Source organism: Phodopus roborovskii, unplaced genomic scaffold (assembly GCF_943737965.1).
Source record: "Phodopus roborovskii unplaced genomic scaffold, PHOROB, whole genome shotgun sequence".
In the NCBI taxonomy this organism is placed as follows: Eukaryota; Metazoa; Chordata; class Mammalia; order Rodentia; family Cricetidae; genus Phodopus; species Phodopus roborovskii.
In genome coordinates, this window is record NW_026126721.1 from 1,224,000 (window position 1) to 1,250,014 (window position 26,015).

Genomic DNA, 26,015 nt, shown 5'->3' on the forward strand with positions numbered 1-26,015 from the left:
ATTGTGTGCCCTCATTACTCTCATCATAGCTTCTTTTGGGATGATACAAGATGCTCACATTCTCAGATTACTGCATTCCTTTATATACTCCATATTCCTTTACTACCTTTAGGAAACCTAAGATGTTCAGATAGATAGAGCTGCAAATATATAGGATGCTGTCTGGATCCAGAGAATCTGAGTCAGGAATAGCGTGCTCCATATTGAAGGTGCCCACTTTGTCTTTTCTTAGTTATATTGTGTCCTCTGCCCAATGCCCCACATCTGGGACTATAAACATATCCACATCTTTCTAAGGCAAAATACCCATCCAGGCCAAAAGTCATACCCGCATCAGTGCCATGGTTGCAAGGAGCTAGCAGCCAAATTTTGATGGTGGAGTGAGATTTATGGAGAATTTTCAAGTCCTTCCTGGGACATAGCCATTAGATCAGCAGAGAAAGATTTTGTTTAGGGTTTTCTATGAAACCAAGGAATAAAGTTTTCATCATTGTTTGAGGTGATGGCTATGGACTGTGCACTCTATATGTAGACCACCACAGAGAGCTCTGAGGTCATTAAAAGAGTGACTCGTCATGACAATAAAGGTATGCAACAATAAACGTCTCTTGTTGTGTTCTGAGTTGTTTTATCACATCTAACAACTGTACTTAAAGTCATGTGGAAATACACTTGCGTTTTTAGTTTCCCTTCCTCTTAATGCTTTTCAGAAGATACTTAAGTTGTCTCAAAGTGATTTATGCTTTATAAATCATCAAGATAACATAAATTTTTATGAATTTATGTGTGTTGGTAGAAGAAAATATATAGCAGCTATGTATTGATTTTTGTGGCATTATCTGTTTTCACTGAAGATTAACATTATGTATTAAACACCATTAATCTCAGGGAAATGGGGAAATGTCTGACTCTAGTAAGTGTAATTACTTCTCTGTTGTCCCATAGGTTAGTTTGGAAATTTGCAAACCTTCTCAATTGTTTCCTTTGGAAACAATTTATACACTATTTCTTCCCAGATATACCTAAAGTAAAACTTGTTATTTTCACATATGAAGAAAATACACTTCCCCTAAGCTAACACTTCAGGTTTTGAAACCTATCCACATTATTTCCCAAATGGCAAGCTGGTCATATTTGAAACTTCTTAACCCGTGTGATTTTATACCAAGTTTATCTTAATGATATCTGGGTTCTTTCTGATACGTTTGAATAGGAAAGCTGAAATTAAAATCGATGTTTTCAGGCTGGAAGGATGGCTTAGTCAGTGAGGTATTTGCTTTGCAAGCATGAGGGCCTGAGTTTGATAGCCAGAAACTATGTAAAAATGCCAGATTTGGCACCAGATACTCCAAGCTCTGAGGCAGAGCCTCAGGATTTGCTGTTCAACCAGTCCAAATTAATTGTTGAGTTCCACAACAATAGAAGAAAATTGTCTTAAAAGAAGTGGATATCATTCCTGAGAAGGACACCTGAGATTGTCATGTGGTACACACCCACCCACCCACCCACACACACACACACACACACACACACATTTCATACATAGAGACACAAACAGGCACGCACACACACACACACACATTCGCACATAGAGGCACAAATAGTTACACACATTAAACACACACACACACACACACACACACACACACACACTTTCCTGATTACCCAGTGCTAAGTTCATTTAACCTCTCTGTCATTTCTATGTACATTAAAAACAGAAATAAAGTTATACAATTGACATTCATCTAATTTGTCATCCTTGACAACCCTAAATACATATTCTTTCAACCTCCCTTTCGGGTTTATCACAGAAACCATCTAATATTGATGCACCATGGTTGCAGATACTTACAAATATTGTCACTGGTTCACAAAAAAACATTAATTAACACAGACATTTTAAAGAACATTTTATTTTGGAAATGGTATTTGACATGTACATAACATATTTCAGCAGAAAATTATTGTCAAAGGCTAAGAAAATAATTTTGCTGGAGGAGTATTATTTTATTTTTTCCATTTATAAATTGACCATGTCTGTGGATGACAAAAATGTTTCTATATTTCCCCACAGAATCCATCAATGATCCCCAGAGAAATGAGTAAAAGGCAATGAAGCAACTACCAACTATACAGTACCAGAATTTGGTACTTCAGGGAACCCTATACGATAGTGGCACAATTTGTTGAGAAGTTTTCTCTGCTTTTATCTCCTTGAATTCTGGTACAGTTTAGTATCAGAGAGACAGAGCTTGAATAGTTTTTACCCTATTACTGAAAATACTAGTCCTTTTTAAAGGGCAGATATAGGCATGCAGATCAATCAGAACCTTATGTTTCCTCCTAGCCACCCTTCTTCAAAAAATATTTTATAGATGAGCTGGGGAAGATATTTTAATATGGATGGTAACACAAAGAAAGAAGAAAGAAATTAGTCTATTAATCTCCTTTTCCTAATTTTCTTGTCATGTATTGATGATGTCCCACTGATCTGAGCAATGACAGCTGTTGGGAAATGTTCGGACATTCTTTTATTGAAATCTTTGTGAAATAGGTAGGCATCTAGGCCCATTTACACATGTGTACACATTCTGCAAAGAGTTAGACTGTTTCCTTGAACATCCGACTATAAGCCACATGATTGTCTGTGGTCAGAGCATTTTTCAGGCACTGCCAAAAGTATGGGTGAGCTTGTGGATTTGAAGGCCACTCTAGGACAGAACTTCCACATAGCCTCTTCCGGAGCTGAAGAAACTTAGACTTATGCAGAGGCTTCTCCAAGAATATCAAGATAATCACATCCATTTTTTCATCTATGAGCCTCTGATGGGACAAATAAAATGCCACCTTAAAACTCTCTGTCTTTGCATATTGCTGTGTCATCACAAACACTGTCTTTTTGCTGAGTTGTATGCTCTGGGAAAGGTTTTCTAGAACCGGTTGTCCTGGGAGCCAGTCCCTTTCCTCTAGACACAAATTAAAATGCTTCTCTCTTTGATCTTCCAATTTAGCCACCAGCTCCTGCAACACCCATTCTGCCACAGCTGGGCTTTTAGTGTCATACACAATAAAAGCATCATAGCAAGACTCCATGGATTGCAGACGTTGGTACCCCTTTATCTTGGCTTTCCAGAAATAGTAAATGTACCACATATCCCAGAAAAAGAGGTGACTTGTTGTCATAACTACCATCATAAAGAGGACTGAAGATATGGAAACTGAGAACAGAATCAGGTTAGTGAGATCTAACTCACATGTATACAGATCCAGGGATACGACACTCTGACCTTTGTGTGCTCCTGGTCCCGCACAAGTCACTTCAGTGGCCAGGTAAGGAATAGTAACATCTGTATGATTAACCCACCAGACAAACCATACAGCATCACAGTTGCACAGAAAGTGATTGTGATGTAAAAGCAACATCTCTAGATTGTTGAGGACATTTTCTGGGAAGCTGGTCTTCTGAATGACCTGAATCTTATTTGAACTGAGGTCTAGATAGCGCAATTGCAAAGCATCTTCTAGAAAGTAATTTGTTAAATACTTGATATGATTATTCTTAAGAATCAGTTTTGTGAGACTTTTGGAACATTTGGCTAACTTTTCAGGGACAGTTGTCAGCTGGTTGTGGCTGAGGTCCAAAATTTTCAGATATTTCAGTAACTGGAGGCTATCCCAAGAGAAATGTTTTAGCCCATTTTCGGTCAAGGAGAGAGTCTCTAGATTTGGTGGCATACCCTCAAACACCCCAGTAGGCAAGAAATTCAGGGAATTCCTGGAGATATCTAATTCCTTTAAATTAGTCAGATTCTTGAAGAAGGCCAAATATCTGTTATCACCTTCTCGCCATAAAATATCTAAGTGGTTGCCTCTGAATTCCAGAACTTTAAGAGTGTCACTTTCCATGGCCCTGCTGGCAGAAGTGGAGATGTCGTTGTCATTCATCATGAGTTTCTTCAGAGATTGTAATTTCTTGGTAAAATTTAGCATATGGGTTATTCCTTCTGCTTGAAAATAGTGGCTATTACTACTTAAATCTAGAATTTCCAGATTGTGGAGCTCTTCAAAGGCTGTTGAGTAGAGTAAATCAAGCCGGTTGTTGGAGAAGTCTAAGTACCGCAGCTCTCTTAATGGCTGGAATTCACTGCCATTAAGAGTTTGTCCAATGGTGTTTCCTGACAAGTTGAGACATTTGAGGAAAGAAAGATGCTGAAAATCAGAGGGCTTGATAAAAAATATATTATTTCTACTTAGGTCTAAGGTCTGCCCATACATGTGGCAGTCTTCATTCAAAGGTAAGAAAGTAGGCAGCTCTTTGGTTTTGAACCTGCAGCTCCGTGCATATTCATCATATCGGAAATAATGTAAAGCCTCTAGGACCTGGGGCCCATGCCCACCTACAGAAGTTCTGACATTAGGACAGAAGCCAATTTCTCTTGGCTCTTCTGAAGGGGATATTTTATTCATAGAAAGATCTATGAGTTTGAGGTTTTCAAACTGTTTGAATATGTTGAGGTCAGCAATTTTTATGAAGTTAGTGCCAAGGTCAAGAACTTCAAGACTGGAAAGATTATGCAATGCAAAAAGGCTAGAGTTTTTCAGCTCTTTAAAGACATATCCCTTGATATGCAGTATTTTCAAGTTTTTCAGTGAAGAGAGAGATTGTGGTAAAGTTATAGATGCATGGTAGACCTGCAGCTCATAATTGAAAGACAGATCCAACTGGACCAGGTTGGGGAGGAGATTCAAAAATTTGGCCTCCTCAATCTCTTTGGCCAAGTAGTTTTGTGAGAGGTCTAGTTCTTGGAGGCTTCTCATGTTTTTAAACCATACTTTGGGTACATGCTGAAGAGAGTTACTGTGTAGACGTAAAACTTTTAATTGTGTCAATGAATTGAAAGCATTGTCATGGATCCGTAAGGGGGAATTATTTTCACATGGTGTACAAAGATACGGGACATTATAACATCGAGGGCAATTTCCACTTAGGTCAAGAATTTGCAATTGGTTGAGGTGATTGAAATCATCTTCTTGGATATTTGTAATGATATTGTTATAAAGATAGAGCTCTATTAAATTAGATGGCAAAATGGTGGGGACAGCTGTGACATTGTTATCTTTCAGTGAAAGAACCTTTAAATTTCTCATAACGAGGAAGGCATTTCTTTCAATCAAATAGGAAACATTGCAAGGATTGCGATAATAACAGTTTTGACCTAGGTAGAGTGTTTCAATGTTGACCAGTCCTGTTAGATTCTCTTTGGTGATGGAGAAGATATTATTGGCCTCAAGGCTCAGAAGCTGTAAACTGGATGGGAGATCCTGAGGTATCTCTAGAAGTTGGTTTCCATCCAAGTACAGGGCTTTTAAGTCAGAGAGTACACTAAAGCTTCCAGGTCTAATCTGTAGCCTCTTGGTACACACATTGGCTTTGGATCCCAGTAGAACAGGTACACAGTTGCATCTGAAATCGATCTCTTCCAGATGGCTCAGCCTACGGAAGGAGTCTGGAGAGATGCTTGGTATGTGGTTGATAGTAAGGGTGAGGTTGGTGGTGTTAGTAGGAATACCCTCAGGGATTTCTGTCAAATGCTTGTCTGTGCAGTCCACTATTACATGGGTATTTTTGGCATCAAGACTGACATCACAAGGTAGAGTTTTAGGAAACCATCGAGACCCAATGACTCTAGAAACTAAGGTCATATTTAAAAAGATAAAAATTTGTCTCTTCAGTGTCCATACTGGAAATACCTGAAAATAAAAGAAAGAATAAATTATTATAAAATATACCAAGGAACAATTCAAAAGTCCCATTTGCTTCCTATCTTTTAGTAAATTATGAAAATAAACAGAATAGAGGTTTTTGTTTGTTTTGTTTTGGTTTGTTTTTTGTAATAGTGTAAACAGTACCTCTGGTCCTGTGACTATACTTGACAACCACTGAAGTCTTTCGTAAATTGGTTTTATGTTTTGTTTGTAGAAATCTCAGATTTCTGACAAAATATCTTAATTTATTTTACATTTATTTATCTTGTGTGAGTATAAATATGTGTGTATGAGTGTGCACATACCATAGCAAGATTGTGGAGGTCAGAGGACAACTTGTGAGAGTCTGCTCTCCTTCCACCTTGTGGGTCCTGCAGATCAAACTCAGGCCATCAGGCTTGTTTGTTGTCAAGTAGCCTTACTGTCTTAGTTACTGTTCTATTGCTGTGATGAAACACCAGGACCAAGATAGCTTATTAAAGGAGCATTTAGTCAGGTTCTTGTTTATAGTTTCAGAGGGTTAGTCCATGACCGTCATGGCAGGAAGCATGCTGGAAGACAGGTTGGTATGACACTGGAGCAGTAGCATGTAGTATGCAAATTGCAGTCAGACTGGGACTAATGTGGACATTTGAAACCTCAAAGTCCACCCCCAGCACAGTGACTCACCTCTTTCAACAGGGCCACAACTCTTTCAGCAAAGTCATGTCTCTTGATTACTCCCCAAAGTTCAATTAAGTGGGAACCAAATACTCAAACATAAGCCTATGGGGCCATTCTCATTCACACCACCACACAGAACCATCTTCCTTGCTGCCCCAAACCATTTCTACGATTCGAAAACAGCATTGTCTATTTCTTATTACACAGAATGCTACAACAGAGAAGCACAAAACCATGAAATTTGGAGGGGGGGATAAGGAATTCTAAAAATATATACACTTGAGAGGAACAATGCATTGATACTCCAGTATAATTAATTTTTTCTTGCTAAGCCTTCCTTGGAAGATATGCAAAAATCTTTCATGATTGTCAAGCTCCATAATATTCTAAGGACAATTTCTTCTTTAAAAAAAAAAATCCATTTTTTTTTCTATTACAAATTAAGACACAGCTTAGCAATAGTAACTGTATTTCCAAATGGCATTCTATTATTAAGAATGTGCTTCTGCCATTCTGTAATCAGCTTCTCCCCTTGGATTGTTTTTGGGCATCATTGCAGAAACCCCATCGAAGATAATTTGTCATGCTTTCCCTGCACACTGGGCTTTGTTAGGTTTTAGGGTTTGAGACACCTAATTGGAGAAAAAATTACAGAGTTACATCAACCTTCAGGCAAAGGGTTGATTCGAGCTGACAATGCATCAGGATTTGAAGAAGAGTGTTATGTTGCTTGGGGAGGTTCTTTGTGAGAGAGTAGGGGGAGAAGAAAGAGTTGTACCATTGGCAAATGGGTCCAAGGTTTACTGACATCACCATATTAGATTAGAGACACTTTTTTCTTTTGAAAGAAGAGAGTATTTCTGAGGAGGGTTTTGAAAACTCTCAAAGACATTCTTGGATAGGGGGCTTCTGGAGGAGCATCGGATCTAGTTAGTGTGTAATGCATCTGGTGGTCACTTTTCCTGTCTGCTAGTCAGATTTCCTTTAGGGCTTTGTTATCAGGAAGCTGAGTAGGGGTGAACTGTGAGGGGAGGAATGATGCAGCTGGCTGTGGCCTGTCAGCTTCCCATAGTGGCTGGGTTGATCAAGAAGACTGTACCTGAAGGGTGTGGATTCTACTGTATAACTTAGGAAAGGTGAGTAACTTCCTTAGGGCACTGCCTGGATGAGCCATAATCACATCAGCCACAGTATTGGTAGGATGGGATATTTAATAGAACTGCAAGAGACCAGAGTTAATCATCGGGCTAAGACTAAACCAAAGACCTCTCAAGAAAAATGGAAGATATAGGCACCAATTTCTAAAGGCAATAATTGTAAAGCTCTAAGTGTAGCACAGGAGGCTTTGCAACGATAAGTGAGAGGCACTGAATAGCTCTGTTTATCCACTGGCACCAAGGCAGAGTAGGTTAAAGCATGGCCTTGCTCTCGTGTTTCAGGATTCCATGAGTAGTCAACTCCAGAACTATCTTTCAGATTCTCCAACACTTGTACATGGGATGACCCAGCCTGCTTTTCTATGACAAACTTCTAGTTCAAATATTGATTTTGTACTACCATTGACTGAGCCTGACAATCTATTATTGGTGGTATCCACATGTTTGCATCCCTTAATTTCTTAAATAAGGGGTAAGCAAGCCATAAAATTTTCTCCATCTTTCTCTTCTCTGACACAGGATCAGTGGTTCTTAACTTGTGTTTAGGACCCATCTGGGGGCCATATATCAGATATTTATATTCTGATTAATAACAGAACAAAATTACAGTTATGAAGAAGCAACAAAATAATTTTATGTTGTCTGTGTATGTGCATGTGTGGGTACCACAACATGAGGAACTGTATTAAAGGATTGAAGCATTAGGAAGGAGCCATTGCATAAGATGTTTCTTAATGATCTCATAGAGCTTTTTTTGTTGCTATGGTGGTGGTGCTTTTTGTTTTGTTTTGATTGATCTTTACATACCTAAAGTTTGTGGGAAATTATGTCTCCCATTTCTCTTTTAGTGCCCTCTATTTTCTTCCTATAATTAAAACAATTCCCTGAAAGGCTGGGGAGATAGCTCCATTGATAATATGCCTGACACACAAGCATGGGGACCCGGATTCAAGATAAAGGCTGATCCTTGGAGCTCACTGGCCAGCCAGTCTAGCCAATCATGGAGTACTGGATTTAATAAGACATCTCTCAATCAATAAAGTGGAGAGGGATAGAGGAGGACAATGTTGATTTCTGGCCTTGACAAGCATGTGGCTTTTCATGGACAAGTGTATACACATACACACACACACACACACACACACACACACACACACACACACATTCAGTGAGTTTGGACGAGCTCCTTCATCATCTTTTTCAACATCCTTTTTGCTTTCCCATTTTTATAGTACTTATCTCATTTTTTAAATTTTATATTTATGAGTGTTTGAGCTACATATATGACTGGGTACCATGGGTGTGCCTGCAGAAACTGGAGAGAAAGGCAGTTGTAAACCATCATGTAGGTGCTGGGAATTAAACCTGGGTCCTCTGAAAGAGCAGCCAGTATTCTTAACCACCAAGCCATCTCTCCAGCACATGCTTTTCATTTTTTACTGAAACAATATCAGCTTTGACTATTCCAAAACTTTGTCTCTAGGATCTTATCCTTCTAACCCGTGTTATCCAACAAGCTCCCCAGGCTTCAATCATTGTCTCACTGTAGAATGTTTCAAATGGTTTTCTGTTCTTTTTAAATTAATTTTTGTTTAAATTAAAAGCAATCTTATTTTGCATACCAGTCCCAGTTCATTCTCTCTCCCATCCTTTCATTCCCCCTACCAACATCCTACCCCATCCCCATCTACTCCTCAGGGAGGGTGAGGCCTTCCATGGGGGGATCATCAAAGTCTGTCACATCATTTGGGGCAGGGCCTAGGCCCTCCCCTGTATATCTAAGCTGAGAGTATCCCTCCATAGGGAATGGGCACCCATAGGGAATGGGCTCCCAAAGACCATTTGTGCACTAGGGATGAATACTGGTTCCACTGTCAGAGGCCCCATAGACTGCCCAGACCTCCCAACTGACACCCATGTTTAGGGGGCCTGGTTCAGTCCTATGCTGGTTTCCCAGCTTTCAGACTGAGATGTCTGAGCTTCCACTTGCTCAGGTCAGTTGTTTCTGTGGATTTCCACAGCATGGTCTTGACTCCTTTGCTCATCAGGCCTCCCTGTCTACAACTGGATTCCAGGAGTCCAACTTAAGTTTTTTATTATAGACCAAAATTTTGCCTGTATAGATTAAGTTTTTTTTAAAGGTTTCTCTTATTTTTCTCTTTCTTTGAGAGAAACACACACACACACACACACACACACACACACACACACACACACACACTAGAGAGAGAGAGAGAGAGAGACCCCGTGTTTTTCTCTGTGTGAATTTCATGTCTGTTCAGGTACCTGCAAAAGCAAGAAGAAGTCATTGGATTCCCTGTTTCAGGTAGTTGTGAGTCTCTTGGCATGTGTTGGGAATTGAACTCCTGACCTCTGAAAGAGCAGCAAGCACAGTTAAATCCAGAGAACTTTTTCCATCCCCTATTTAAAGTACTTTCTCCAATCATGTTCACCAATCAGAATTCTGCTTATCCTTATGAAGAAATAACACTCAATTGATTATTTTGAGATTTTATACAGTGTATTTTGGTCATATTCGCATTCCTTAACTCATCCCAAACCCATCCTCTATACCCTTACATTCTTACCCATGTAACATGGAGTTTCTTCTTTCCCTGACACTGAGTCTAATTTGTGCTGGCCAACTACTTGGGCCTGCCCAGAAGTGTGGTCAGCCTACCAGGGGCCATGTCATTCACAAAAGCTGACTCTTCCTCTCCCAGAAGCTATCAAGTACAATTCACTCCTCAGCTAGTGGTAGGATTCCATGCCTACCTCCTATTTTCATGCAGATATTAATGGCCCACTCAACAATAGGGAAATCATGCCTGGTGCTGAAAATCTAGCCAGCTTCCCAGGAATAGCAAAGTCATAGATCTTAGCGGGAAAAATGTATTACAACTTATAGTGAGATTGGCATAATTCCTTACAATTTGAAATCTCATCCTTATACCTTCAAATGTCAGATAATTATCGTTACCACCCCTCACCAGAGATGATCCTCTTTATAGTGAATTGAGCCCATCACAGAAAACCAAAACTGGACACAATACAAAGATCAACAGATCACTGGGGGCCCTGCACAAACTGATACATCTACATAATGTTTTCTGCATCTATCGCTCAGGGAACACTTCAAAAGAGAGAGTAGAAAGACTGTAAGAGTCAGAATACTTGGGATGTATGCTTTGAAATAGTCTTTCCTAGAAATAGCTGCATAGAAAAGGCCTGAACAATGGCAATACCAATGGAAATATTTACATGGAAGAGGAAAAATTTCACAGGGTTTCAATCCTAGACAAAGAGCTACAGGCAACTATTGATTACTGGGAGAAGGAGAATTAGCCTCTCCTAGGGATGAACCTCTTATTGAGTGTTTAACGCAAACTCATCAGCCTGCAAACTATATACAGCTAAACAACAAAAATGGACTCAACACGTGGTATTGCTGTATATTTATGCAGTCACATATGTATACAACAAATATAATCAAAGGAAAAGTGGCTATCACCTTGAGAGTGGGGAAGCATGGGAAGGGTTTGAGGGAGGGGAGCTCAGAGGGGCTGGAGGAAGAAAGAAGGAGGAAGTGGTATAGGTCTATTTTAATGAAATATATATATATATATATATATATATATATATATATATATTTAAAAAAAAGAGAAACGAAGACTTTAAGGAAGCTTAATCACAGAAAAAAGAATTCAGGATTTAACTAGTGGTGGACTGGTGTTTAGCAACCATCTTCCCCTACCTCAAGGAAACTCCCTCATTTAAATTTTGATTTGTTTGCCTTCTCTATTTCTTTTTTAGAAAAAGAATTATTTTTATTTTTTGTGTGCGAATGTCTACACCATGTATGTAAGTGCAACATGTGCATACCCATACTGCAGTAAGCGCAGTACCCACAGAAGTCAGGATCCCTGGAAGAAGAGATACAGACAGCTGCGAGCTGCCATGGGAGTGCTGTGATCTGAACCCTGATCCTCTGGAAGAGCAGTTATTGCTCTTAACTGCTGTACCATCTCTCTAGCCAAACATTTTAAATTTGAGTCATGTAAATATTGCTACAAGGATGATGTCACTGAGAGAATGTTGGGGACAGATGCTCGTAATCCCGTATTTGTTGAGTTTAGCTTGCCAAGGGGCTTAAAACACACAGAGACTATTAAATGTACCACAGTTACACACCGGCATACTACACATTCAAATACAAATTTAATCAGAAAGCCTTTCCTCCCTCGTTTCTCAATCCTCTCTCTACCAGCTGCCCATACTTCTAGTCCACTACTACCACCTCCCTTTTCCAATGAGTCATTTGCTCTCATGTGGACTCTGAAATGCCTGCCAGACTAATTTTCTTGCTTTGCCTCTTCTCTAGGATTCATTCGTCAAAAAATATGAGTGCATTCAACCTGAACCAGATCAACTGGAGTGATTTCTAACTACCCACTGAATAAAATACAAAGTCGTTTTCTTTGTTTACACTGTTCATAGCCTGAGTCTAGTAGCCTTGTCTGACCTTGAATTATCACTTCCCTTTCACCATATACCAGCCATCTGGTCTCCTTTCTGTTCCACATTCAAGCAGAGCTGATCATCATGCCACTCTTGCCACCAGTTGTTTCCTCTTCCTGACATTCTCTTTCTCCCCTTCCTGTGGCCAGATCATTTCTACCTCTTTGTATCTGCTCAAATGGCACATCTTCAGAGAAGGAGGACTTCTATGGCCAACAATCTAATTACCCTCCCATGTCATAATAGTGATACTTATAGTACTAGTAGTTAGACAGCACTTAACACAGGCTAGGCAGCATTGAAGTGTTTGGATCTTTACAATGCCAGCTAAGGACAGCTACAAGTCTTCAGTCTTTTATTCAAAGTGATTAAAAATAGGAAGAGTTTGGAGATTTTTAAGACTTTGGAAACTAATACACCCGGTATTGCATGATATCTCTTGGGTCCTGAAGCTGCAACTCCTAATTAAAAACACAAACATTTCTGCAACAGTACACAGGGCTTTCTACACAGCATGGAATTTAAACAAAGAATAAGTAGCTTTCCAGTTTAGGTCAAGATTCTCCTTCACATGCATTCAGTTGTATAACACTGCTGTCAACTAGGTTTGGATGAAGTGATTTGGCACTTTGTGCAAACCTATGGTATCTCTATTTTATGGATAAGTCAACTGAAACACAGAGTGGTGTCTGTGTTCTATGTTAGACTTATTAGCACTTAACACAATGAGATTTCTGTGCACTTCACTAGTACCTGTTGTGTGACAAAATATACAAGTAAAACAAGGAATATATGAAGAAATTAATGAATAGCATCATAAACAGAATGCTTCAAATCACCTAGTGTTGGAAAGATTGCTCAATGGTTAGAAGCACTGGCTGCTCTACCAGAGGATCCAGGCTCGATTTCCAGCATTCCCATGGCAGTTCAGTTACCTGTTACTCCAGTGCCAGGTATTCCTACACCCTCTTTTTCCTCTGTGGGCACTGCACACATGGTGCACAAACATATATGCACAAAACACCCCATACAAATAAAAATAAAGTAAAAAAAAATGTCTCCTTAGAGAAGCTCCTCAAGCTATCCTCCCACACTCAACATAGATGCCCTTCTATCTCTGCTATCTGCTTAAGTCTTCCTTGTGGAAAAAGGTCAAGAAGTCCTTTCAGTGGCCTGGTTCAAACCCATCTTGTCCTGTTGGGCTGATTCTATGTGGGCTTGTAGAGGGAGTGCTAGATTATGAATGAGAAGAACTGGCTCCTGGTCCTGGTTTGGTTGTTCATCACCTATCTCTGAGGCAGATCCTTTGCTTGGAGACCTCCCACAAGAGAATGACAGACCCAAGAACAACATAGCACACACCATGTACCCTGCCTACATCCCACAATCAACACTCTGGACACAGACTAGGCTGTACTCCAAATGTCCCGTAGCTAGTGATTGCACCATGGACACAGTGAGGAAAAAAAAAGATTATGGGCAAATATCAGAATTCTGCCATATTAGTTACTTTTAAAAAATCACTGTGGCAAAATCACTGTTGGACAACTGAAGGGAGTTTGGTTTGTTTGGGCTTGCAGTGACAGTGGATTTCAGTTCATCACAGCAGTGAGTGCATCTCAGTCCATTTGGTGGGAGTATGAGACCACTAGTCAAGTTTCAAGCAGGAATTAGAGAGGAAAAGAAGTAGGGTTGGTCTATAAAGTCTCAAAGCCCAACTCCTAGGGGACCTACTTTCTCCAGCAAGGCTTTACATCCTTAAGGCTGTACAATTTCCCGAAACAGCACTATCAGCTAGGTAGGGAGCAAGTGTTCAAACCCATGAACTTGTGATACAAACTTCAGACCTGAACTATAATATCCATTGACTCACATGCATTCTTCATTGGTGGTTTATGTATTAGTTAATAGAAAATACAGTTTGTGTACTTAAGGACTTCAAAATATTATGGGGGGAGGAAAAGCTATACAAATCTATACTACAATGTAAAATTCCATTAGTTTTTCCAAACAAGATGCTGACCCTTTTATTATAGATAGTTTCAATACATGTTGTGTTTTTCCTACGAAATATTTTTTCATACTGTCACTTCCTTAAATTATCCTCAAAGCCTACAGATATCTTTTTCCACTTTTCCAACTGACAGTGACAAAAATTAGCACAACAATGTTTTAATTTTTCATAAATGCCCAGAAATCAGAAATTCAGAGCCACTGTGTCAGCTCCACTGGATGAGGTCACAACAGGATGGAGTTAGATATTCTGGATCATTCACTCTGCTGTTGCACAACCCCAAACACATGTTCCTCATTTCTGCCATCACAGATGGCTGCCAGCAACAATGTCCACATGAAAAGAAATCCTGTGGAAGTACATGGAAAGGAAAGGAAATATCTCCACTGTTTAAGGACAGGTTGCAGAAGTTGAGTGTCTCCCTTCCTCTAACACCCTGTTGATAAGAGCTTGGTCACATGACCACATTTATCTGCAACAGGGTATGGAAATACAATCCTTTTTCAAAGTGGTGTTTGTTCAGTTAACAGTATTCAAATTCTCTTGCACACATGGAAAACTAATTTTAAACTATAGGATTTGGAAATAAGTTGTGAATCACGAGAAATCTTGAATTGTGTAATGTTGACTTTGTCAAGCTGTGAGCAAGAAATACTCAGATATTAGTGGTTCACTTTATGCTGCCATGCATGGACACTTGGTAGATTAGCTGTTTGTGCTGTGTTGGAAGGCAGAATATATGCAGACCAAATTTACTCTTAGGGGAAATGGTTCAGCAGTGTTCACAAGGACAGGATGTGTTGGAGACTTTGTTGCTGTGGTTTAGCATTTTTGCGTGTGAAATGAACTAAGACAGAAGTCGGCCACTCTACAACATGGATGGAAAGAAATGTAAGTTTGGCAGAGAGATTTTGTCTGTCTGCTGCCCTGAGTGCAAAGCTGATTAAGACTTTCTTTACTTTGGGGCATGGTCAAGTGGAAAAGTCAACTAGTTTACCACAAACAAAGGCAGATATAATAGGTAGAGAAAGTAGTGCCTTAGAGGAAGTGAATGTCTGCCTTCATACATTGTTTTCAAGTGCTTTCCATTAAGCATTTGCTAGCAGACAATGAAAGGCTGTTCAAGGCAGAAATCTGATTAAGAATGCTGTCTTGCCTTTGACTCATACAGCCTCAGGATAGATGATCCATTTGAGAGACAAATGGTCTGGAACTGCTCTAATGTGACAGCCACGAGTCACTTTGTGGCTATTTCATTTTAAGTTGATTAAAATTCAGTTTTACAGTTACACTAACTATAATTGAAGTTCCCCAAAGCCGTACCAGGCTTATGGCTACTGTACTCAAGGATGCAATGTGAGACATCTTCATCATTGCAGGTTCTGTGAAATACTGGTCTAGACCAGGAGTTGGCAAAGTTTTTACATAAAAGCAAATGTTTTTGTGAGTTCAGAGTCAGCCTAGGGTATAGTGTGAGACCTGGTCTCAAAGAAACAAGTGCAAAAATAAATACTTGATCATAGTCTCACTGTGTAGGTACTTTACTAACCACTTAGCATATAACCAATCAGAATTACCAGATCCAGTGATCATAGAACAGATTGAACCTACAGGTTGTAATCTGCAGACCCCCATGACATAAACACTAAGCACATTCAATCCAAGTTCAATACGGATAAAAAGAAATGTTAGTTCTGGCAAAAGCCTCTAAATCTATCCATGTCACTAATTTCAAAATTATGTCCGCATCCCAATTTCAATGAATGGATTCATTTCCAAGAAAGAGTGAAAAGCAGACATGCTCTAAGATGTACAAGGTGGGACCCAGGTGACCAAGACCCAGATCTTGCTTTCCTAGCTGCTTTTTATACTATCCTTTTCTCTCCATATTGGAGGGGAACAAATACCTTTAAGCCCCCAAACTAGGTTCTATCTATCTATCTATCTATCTATCTATCTATCTATCTATCTTTATATGTATTTATGTATACATGTGTATATGTATATGTATAATGTGTATATAATCCCATTGTAATGATGCCAGCCAGCCACATGGCAAGTACAAGAGAAACATTTGCTAAGCAAATCAAAGCTTTAAACTTTCTCAAAATCCCACAGAAGCTCCACATTCTATTATCATATCTAGTAAAGCTTTTGCCCCAAACATTAGATTTTTTTTGTATTGGGGATGGTGACCCAATGTGCTTCATTAAGGTTGATCACAGGAGTATGGGTGAAGGGTAATTAACAGGGGCATGGGCAACTTACCAGTCTCTCCACCACCAAGGAAAATGTCTCCCCTTTCCCCAGCAACTACTAACTGCCCATCAATCTTCAGGGGAGGGAGGTTGAACCCTTTCTGACTCAAGGAGGGAATATTTATGGGCCTAATCCTGTGCAGGTTGAAGATCAGATTTTATCAATGGTACAAGGAGATACTAAGGAATTGGACTTCAAAAGGAAGGGGTTGAAGCACAGCTCAGAAATGTCACTGGGAGGGCATGGAAGTGGATCTTCATTAGGACTCCATCATTATCCTTGATTCCAGCTCCATCTTTTTGAAACTGAGTCTCCAGTGAGAGCACAGAGTTCATCTGTGTCATCAGGGAACAGGTACAGCCAAGCAAAGGCTACCAGTACACATGTCCTCTGCTCAGTGCTTGAGCTCAAGCACAGTTGGCCCATAGAACAGTATAAAGCATTTGAAACTTCTCTTAACTTTCTGTGCAGGCTGCATCACAAGCATGGTACTTGGAGCTACCTACAAAGTTTGCCCTGAGACTCGTGCCAGCAGAAACCTGAACTGCATTGTGAAAGCTGGACTCTGAGCAAGAAGCTGCGAGGTGGAAATGCACTGTCTTAACAAAGCCTTTCTAAATTTGTTATTAAAGGGAAAGCATACTTTCCTGAGGCTGCCCAATTCCAAAGCTCTTTTGGAAGACATGGTTAAAAACAGAGAAATTATTCCCCTATTTTCATGGAAATGTCTCCTTTTAAAACACAGGGAGGTATTTGTCTCAAAAATATGTTAGTTTAAATTAGCATGATTTTAAAATATAAAGCCAAGTCTCTCTCCCCGTGTGTGTGTGTGTGTGTGTGTGTGTGTGTGTGTGTGTGTGTGTGTGTTACAAATCATCCACCTTATTTTGTTTTCCTTGCTTTGGGGAGTGGGGGACAATGACTACCTAAAGACATACATCTTTCAGTAAGTTTGATTTATAAAATTTTATAGTACCCTGTGACACAGGCCTGTCTTTGATAACAAATCACAACTAATCGCACATGCAAATGTACTGGTTAAATTTGGATGCTTAATTAGTGAGGTAATTATGGTCGAAATGGAAATATGCAATTTTCTATGCACAGGTGTTTCTATTCTCTCAGTAAATCACCTCATTTGCTAAAATGGAAAATGCAGAATTTATGTGGAGCAGCCAAGAATCATCTGTATGTGTATGAACATGCTCTCTCTAATGGTTGCCTTTTATTCTTAGCATGTGCCAGTTGTTAAACTAGACAGACCATTTGGATAACATCACTAACTCTTCATACTGAAGTCGAAAAGGCACATAAATATGCCTGTTTCACTGAGGAAGAAGCAGAGACCTGAGAGGCAATTACAACCTCAGGATGCCAACTCAGTTATGATCAATCACCTGCTGGTTGCCTTGTGTAGTTACAGTAAACACACTCAATGCAACTTATGTTTGCATTTTTTGTTAATTTCCTTTTGGAGTAAATGGTTCCCATTACTCTAATATCTCAGGTTTGTTCTATTTAATATTGTCTCTGGGAAAGGAGAATGAGATATTTTCATGGGAACAATTTGCAGGTATTCCAAAAGTATTCAAATCAGGACTGGTTTTAATCACTGTTTGGTAGGCTGATGTAGAAAGATCACAAGTTCTAATCCAGACTAGTAAACTTAGCAAGACCATGACTCAAAACAAAATATACAGCAGAACACTATGGATGTGCATGTGTGAGAGAGCTTGCCTAGCATGGGTGGGGTCCTGGGTTCAAGTCACAGTACCACAAAGAAATTAATGAAAAAAATATAGAAATTATTATTATGTTTTGGATGAGGTTGGATTGAAGGGGAAAAGCAGAAAAACTTATTGGCATTAGCATTAGAATTTCATTCTCTGCCCAGAGAATGGGTTTCATTATTACATTTTCTGCATTATATAACTGTTTTGATTCTTTTTAGCTTTCCTATGTACAGTGATCCACTAATCCTTCAATTTCCATGCCTATGGAGAGAGCTGGCTACATCTTACACACAGAGGCTCTCTGCCCCAGGAAAATCCATGTATGCATTGTATGCACTGCTGCCTGGCCACTCTTCAAACAGAAGTGAGAACACACAAATCTTCAAAATTGTAGCAACCTCTCTATGCAGGTGTGCATTTTAAAAATTTGTAATTGTTTATTTGTCTTGGGAATTTCATACATGAATACAATAAAATATAATCATACCCATCCCTATTTACCTCCTGGAACTCTATCACATCCCTTGCAACATGTCCTCTCCCAATTTAATGTAACATCTTTTTAATTCAGTATGTTCAGTTAGTACTGCCTATATGTTCACTGTGCTAGAATATGCCATGCTGGCTGCTTTTGGAGAAAAGATTTCAATGTTCTTACCCAGTATTGTATTCTGCATGCCACAATTCCAACCTTCCATGTAAAACGTGTATTAGTGGAACAACAGTTATGAGGCAACTGTTTTTGATTGGATTTGAGACTTGCTCCACATGAGGTAATTTCATGCCTGAGACTAACTCCGGGCTCATAGTTGGGGTGGTCATAATTTCTTCTGCAGAAGCTGTAATTTTTATTTTTCTAAGTGGTCATGCTGCCAAATTGCCTTGGAAATATTTATGTTTTTACTCATAGACTGGTATTGTTCTCAACCTAGGTCAGAGAAGCTTCTGTTTGCAGTGGGCAGCAATCAATTCAGAGGTTGGTAATTGGTCAAAGTGATGAGACCAAGAGAACAGGTGCATAGCAATAGTGGTAAGACTCAAGCTTGAATTCAGATCTGTATCGGCTGGTTTTGTGTGTCAATCTGACACACACTAGAGTCATCAGAGAGGGTGGAGCCTCATTTGAGGAAATGCCTACATGAGATCCAGCTATAAGTCATTTTCTCAAATAGTGATTGATGTGGGAGGGCCCAGTCCACTGGTTCATGGTGCCAACCCTGGGCTGGTGATCCTAGGTTCTATAGGAAAGCAGGCTGAGCAAGCTAGGGGAAGCAAGACAGTAAGCAGCATCCCTCCACAGCCTCTGCATCATCTCCTGCCCCCAGGTTCATGCCCTGTTTGAGTTCCTGTCCTGGACTTCCTTCAGTGATAAACAGCAATGCTGAAGTGTAAACTAAATAACTACTTTTTCCTCCCCAACTTCCTTTTGGTCATGGTGTTTTGTCACAGCAAAAAAAAAAAAAAAAAAAAAAAAAAAAAAAAAAAAAAAAAAACCCTAACACAAACAAGACCCACACCCTCCTGATTTTAGACCTCCATTAGATTCCCACCCAATATTCACAAGCATAGTTTATTTGAATAGTAATTAGAAGCAGCAGCTAAACTGTGTCTACATTCATGCTTTGCAAATAGTTATTTTTATCTTCCAAACAGTGCTCATGCGTGAGGTGTGGTTGTAATCTGAGGAGTGAGGAGGAGATGTATATCACTGGGAACTATTTGATGGTGAAATATGAGGAAGCAGAATTGAGTGGTTTGTGTCTCTGTGGCTTAGGCTTACTTTTAAGTCACTTTACATTCTAGCTGGTCTCATCCTCTTAGTAGCCATCATGTCTCAGCCTCCTGAAGCAACACTGACTTCCTGGTACCATCAATAGGTCAAGAGCTCTTCTTGGGGCTTGGGATGTAATGGTTGTCAAAACAAATAAATGTTACTCTCCTGAAGATGAAATTATCTAGACACAGAAAAATGCACCTATTCCAAGTTATATTGGAAGTTAGATGGTAAGTTTTATACAGAAAGAAAATAGAGTCTATAGTAACAGAGATCAGGAATGTGGGGGTGGAAATGTGACTATAAATATGGTGGCCTAGCCAGGCACTATGCAAATTTGACAGTTAAATCAATATTTGTGAAAGGAAGAAGCTTCCCACATGGATATTAAAAGGAAAAGCATTCAGGACAGAGGGAAACACATTCTATAAACATCCCAGAGTGGAGCCATTGTGGAATAGTCACACAATGACAAAGAAGGAGTATAATGAAAATAGAAGATGAGGTCAGAGAGAAAGTCCAAGCATGCAGGGACATATCCACCATTCTTGGAATGCTGGTCTCTATTGTGAGTGGAATTCAGAGCCACTACATGTTTTCTGGATGACTAAAAGCAGATGCTAATCTTTTAGAGTAGTGTGGAGAACAGAGGATAAAGGGTAAATGGGCAAATATGGAGACAAGTGCAGAGGCTGTTTAGGAGGTCAAGCAAAGACCAAGATAGCAGTCAAGAAGGCAGTGCTGGAAGTGATGAGAACTGGCTGTGTACCTGAGGTACTTTGAAGGTACAATACTTTCTAAGTTCTATATGAATATAAGAAGTACTGAGCAGCACACACATACTGAGGGATTTCCTGTCAAGAGGAACAAAGACATAGGCAGTAGTGTTTCTCTCTACCCCACACTCTCTCCCTCTCCCCCTTTTTCCCCACTTTGGAGTCTAGTAAAAAGCCTTGCTGTACTACAGGTCCCACATTACAGAGATCACAAAGAGAGGACATTCGAGAAGCCCTCACTGTTCTGGACTCCAAGCTGTCAAAGCTCCTGGGTGATTCAAACCAGTCTCTGACTACCACTGCAGAAGAAAGTCAGTATGAGAATTAGTCAGCCAAACTCAGGCGACCCCTGACACACAATTTTGCACAGCTTATTATGAATTATATGATTGGATTGTCTTCATAAAATAACACAGAATGGAATTCATGTTGAGATTCACAATTCTTCTCTTTTTTCTCCCTCCCTCCTTCTCGCTCTCTCTCTCTCCCTTCCTCTCTCCACCACTCCCTCCCTCCTTCTTCCCTTCCTCCATCATTCTTACTTTCTCTCTCTCCCCCTCTACTTTTTTACCCATCCACTCAATCAACTTATGAGAAAGCCATTACAGTGGGTCTTTTCTAGGCTACTGCATGTTCGTCTTCAAAGCATGGGCTCCCTTAACACAACTACTTCTGCAATCTCCTTTCAAAACCCAAAGCAGAACAAATCCAAAGCGCCTGTGTCTAAAGCAAGGATGGAATTCACTTTCAGGGAGGGGTGGAGTAAGCATGGAAAGAGACAGAGGGAATGGAGGAGTGAAGGAATTCAGTGAAGTTGTGAAAGGAAGCCTGGGGAAGTTATACCCTGTTGGGGGAACCTGGGGCTGGATGGGACTGGGTGGTCCAGAGGTGATGGCAGCCTGGCTGGAGAAGAGAAGAGAGTCATGTGAAAGAAGGGAGTAGTGAGCAGTCACTGTTGGAAGCCCTTGAATTAGAATTGGACCTTCGGCTATGCTGATATGACACCAAATGGTGTGGTAATGAGATTTGTAATAACTAAATCTCCCTAGGAGTGTCCCAAGGGCTGTGAATAAGGGAAGTTACTGTTTATAGACTGAGACTTTGATAGAAATTTCCCTAATAGACTTATGACTCAGTATCTTTTTTGCATGAATTTTGAAATATTTCTATTCATAGGTCAACCTCTGCAAAAAATGTAGATTCTATGGATATCAAACTCCTATTGTTTAACAACAATTGAAGTTCAAGTCCAAGATGCAACCTACTTTTTAATAAGGCACATTTTTTTTTAAATTCATAGACTCTCTACCATGTCAGCTTCAGGTTTAAAACTCAGTTAGTAAATAGGCACTCAGCAGCTACTATCTATTATAGTCATCAAAGACCACATGACATTAAAGTGTATGCAACATCAGTTTTATTATCTCCTTGATTTCCATAAACCACAGAGTGGAAAACTGTTTCTGCAAAGAGCATTTTAAACTCTATAGGTCATACAACTCTGTCACCATTCACTTAATTGACTAGTTGACCATCATAGTCCAAAAGCACCTATACACACACACACACACACACACACACACACACGCGCGCGCGCGCGCGCCCATGTGCACTATTTTGTGAGCATGTAAATCTGAATTTAACTATAAAGTATAATGGATTAATAATTTCCCCTTGATATGTTTCAATTATTTATGTATTTGTTTAATGGTGCTGAGGATTGAATCTAATACCTTGTATATGCCAGGGAAGTACTCCAGCTCTGGCATTCATCTCTAGTATAGAACCTCCCATCTATTCTCACATGAACAACTCTAACAAAGTAAGTATCCTAACACAGACAAAGATAAATGAGAAGGAAGGCAACTTAAGGAGATGAATTTCACTGAAGAGGGAGAGAGATGACAGAGGGTGATCGAGGGGTGAAAGTGACTAAAATTCATTGTATGAAACCATCAAGAACTGCAAAAACACAGACAGCATTCTTAGTTTTTGGGATTTACAAAAATGACAGCCTGCATATAGCTACAGTTATTCAAACTCAGCTATGACCTATTGTGAGATTATGAGATAGAAATAATCTATTCTTGGGTGCAAAGAGGCTGCCTGATTCATCTGGAGTGATGTTTTTAATTCCACCAAGAGGTTACAATTTTCAAAATAATTGTATTTAATTAATGTAGTAAATGCCTTGTTGTCCCCTTATTTAGCCATGAAAAACAATAGTTGTAGTTAAAAGTAAAATGTTTCAGTTTTAAAACTGTTTTGCCACTGTAAACAGTTTGGTATTTTTCCTTCTAACACTGATTGATCTACAACCTATTTCATGAGGCGAGGGAGGATCATGTTAGTAATAGCCAGAGCTTTGCCAGAGGGGAGATTTGGTTTTAACCCCTTAGCCTGCCAGGTAAGAACTCTGGCTTTCAAGTATCACTTTACCAGTAACTGCCCATTTGTAAAACAGTTATACCGAGAGCTGAAGAGATGGCTCAGCTGTTAAGACCACTTACCGCAGAGTTCAGTTCCCAGCACCCACACCAGATGGTTCCTACCTACCTATACCTCCAGTTCCAGTGGGTCTTGCAGCCTGTTCTTGCTTCCACAGGCATCTACATGAACATGGTACACATGGACTCACACAGGTACACACAAACACACACACACATAAGTCACTCACCCGCCTAAATAAATAATACTTAAATAAAATAAATCTTTAGAATAATTATAATTCAGGCCTGTTTTGTGAAATCAAAGTACATATCTCACTTATTTGTATAAACCATAACCACAGATTATGCAGTGTTTGGTAAGCATCCAACACTTGTCTAGTGTGTGCATTAAAAATTTCAGAAAATATACAGCCTATACTGATTTCTCCTTTGCTTTTTCTTTCAATTAACATCACACTCTATCTTCTTAAATAATTCAATACTCTCTCTTCAAAACATGATTTGATGATTCTATAGCATTTCACTTAATAAGTATCCCACAATGAACAAACCTTTCCCTTTCATGGAACATGAGCCATATCCTTTGTCTTCTTGCATGTACTGTTTTGGCAAATAGTTCACCACCCACGTGGTCATCTTTAACTAGATATTCTAGAAGTGGAATTTCCAGATTAAAACAAATGACATGACTACTGACAGACTGGATATTTTCTCTGTATTTTGGGTCTTTTGTACTTCTTTTGAAATTGCTTTTATGATTTTTCATGCACAACTACATCGATTTCTCCTTAGTTCTCAAATAGAATGATAACATGATGCACCTCACATTTGTTGATTGTCAGTTGTGTGAAAGCAATGTCAGGTTTTGTTTGGCGGAACAGAACAGTCTTAGAGGTCCAGCTTCAGGAGCTGGCCTGCAGGGACCATGTCCTCAAGCTCTTTAACCCCTCAAACCTCAGTTTCTTTATCTGTGCCTCAGACAAGCTTTGGAGCCAAAACAGAAGCATGAGGCTTGGCTTACATAGAGTAAATGGTCAATGAATTCAACTCTTTTTTCTACCATCCTCCTAACATGCCGCCCTTAGGCGGCAAGAACACATGTGGACATGTGTGTGCATTAAAATAGACATCTGGGTTTCTAGGAAATGAAACTCAAAACAGTTGCTTCTTTTTTAGTAGTGTGGCTCCCTGGGTAACGCTTCAGTAGACCTTAAAAGTTGAGCTTGGGGCCAGCGTGATGGCCTGGAAATCACAGTGGGCTGCTGCTGATCACTCCTTTGTAGAGTCTAGCATGGAGGAAATCATTTCAGAAGCAGCTTTTCCTGATTTGCTTTTGGCCTACCTCATTGCCACTTGCAAAGGTTATTTGAGCTTCACTGTTATCAAATACACACACACACACACACACACACACACACACACACACACACACATATATGCCCTAGGCCTTTGTGTGGGTCTTTGTGCTCATCTTTGTTTTGTCTCACATGGGCAGGGATCTTGTTAAGTCATTGTATTGAGAATCCTAGCTTGGTTTATGATCACACCCCCACCCCAACCACCCTACATTTTTCATGCCCCAGCCCCCATTGTGTCTCATGGCATTCCTCACTCCCCTCATTCCCCAGGAAATAGTGCACCATCCTGGCCTGCCTCCAACAAGAACTTTGTCAGGCCAATTTATCTAGAACACCCCACATGCCTGAAGTTTCCACTTAGTAATTTTCCATCCATTGGCTATCACCCACCCTTTGCTTTAAAATCCCACTTGTCCTGGCTATGTTCAGAACGAGGCCAGGCACATCCTGAGGCCTCCCTGATAATCCCATTTCATCTGATCACAAACTCTGGGCACCTTTGGCAGGGGTAGGGCATGCTAGTTATATGTATCTCCTGGCTCCACCTTTTCAGTACAGTCACTCAGATATAGGACAGTCACAACATATGCTAGGAAAGATACTTCATTAAGTCACTATAGCCACTTATATGCCTTTACAGACCACAATGGAGAACCAAAAACTGAAATCCTCAATTTGAACATCTACTCTTGCTTGCTACAGTTTGTATTTAAATTGTATAGGAAGTGAGACAGAGAAAGCAATGACTAAACTGAAATTATTAAATACTATCTTGATTTGTACTGGTTATGAAATATCAGAAAGCAGTCTCTCTTAGGAAATAACACTACAGGAGGGAACCAAGCTATGTGTGGATGCCTGGCAAGTGTTTTCCTACTGAGTCACATCTCCTTTCTTGAACAATTCTCAAATATTATCCTATGCAACTGATTTCAGTTCTTACCACAAAGATTATCAATGACAAATTCAGGCTCCATTAGCTGTCCTTACCATTTTCAGTTTTTGTTCAAAAGGTGGGGGACAACAGAGCCTGAGATAGACCAGGATCAGCCTGAGAGGAGCCCAGTGGCATCAGCTGTGAGAAACAGAGATAACAAATGAGACCCTTGAAAGGCAACAAAAATATAGCTTAAAAACATGCTGGGAACATTGCTTTATAAGATGTTGAGAATACTTATAGTATTTATTTCATTCAAGCTAGATATAAGGACAGACTTCAGTAGACTGTTTCTAATTTTACTGAAAGTATGTCTTTAGTATGTCTTTGAGGAATTGACATTTTAGACTACAGTACTATTTTCTTTATTTCTAAAATGCTTTTGCATATGACTTGGATTCCTTCCCTCCCCTTCCCCACTCCCTTGCAACAGTACATACATTTACTTACTTAAATTATCCAAATGTGTCCCAATGCTTAAAATACCTTTCTTGGTGGCATGGAGCGATTCTGTCTGTGGAATCTTCTAAGACAGAGAGGAGGCCACAGAAGCATAGACTCACAGAACCTCTGAGCTGCAGGCCCTGGGATTTCCAAGTACAAAATTAAG

General features: G+C 39.7%; 1 protein-coding gene across 2 annotated transcripts; it reads right to left on the minus strand.

The window, feature by feature from the left end:
• Positions 1-1,906: 1,906 nt before the first annotated feature.
• Tlr7 (toll like receptor 7) lies at positions 1,907-26,015 on the minus strand. 2 transcript variants are annotated; one of them, XM_051174876.1, is made up of 3 exons: positions 25,892-26,015; positions 25,459-25,543; positions 1,907-5,751 (listed from the first exon to the last, which is right to left on the minus strand). In XM_051174876.1, exons 2-3 carry the CDS (start codon positions 25,459-25,461, stop codon positions 2,602-2,604), a joined length of 3,153 nt encoding a protein of 1,050 aa, XP_051030833.1. In that variant the 5' UTR covers positions 25,462-25,543; positions 25,892-26,015; the 3' UTR covers positions 1,907-2,601. The 2 variants fall into 2 exon arrangements, with proteins under 2 accessions (XP_051030833.1, XP_051030832.1); XM_051174875.1 differs by having other exon boundaries at positions 25,856-26,009.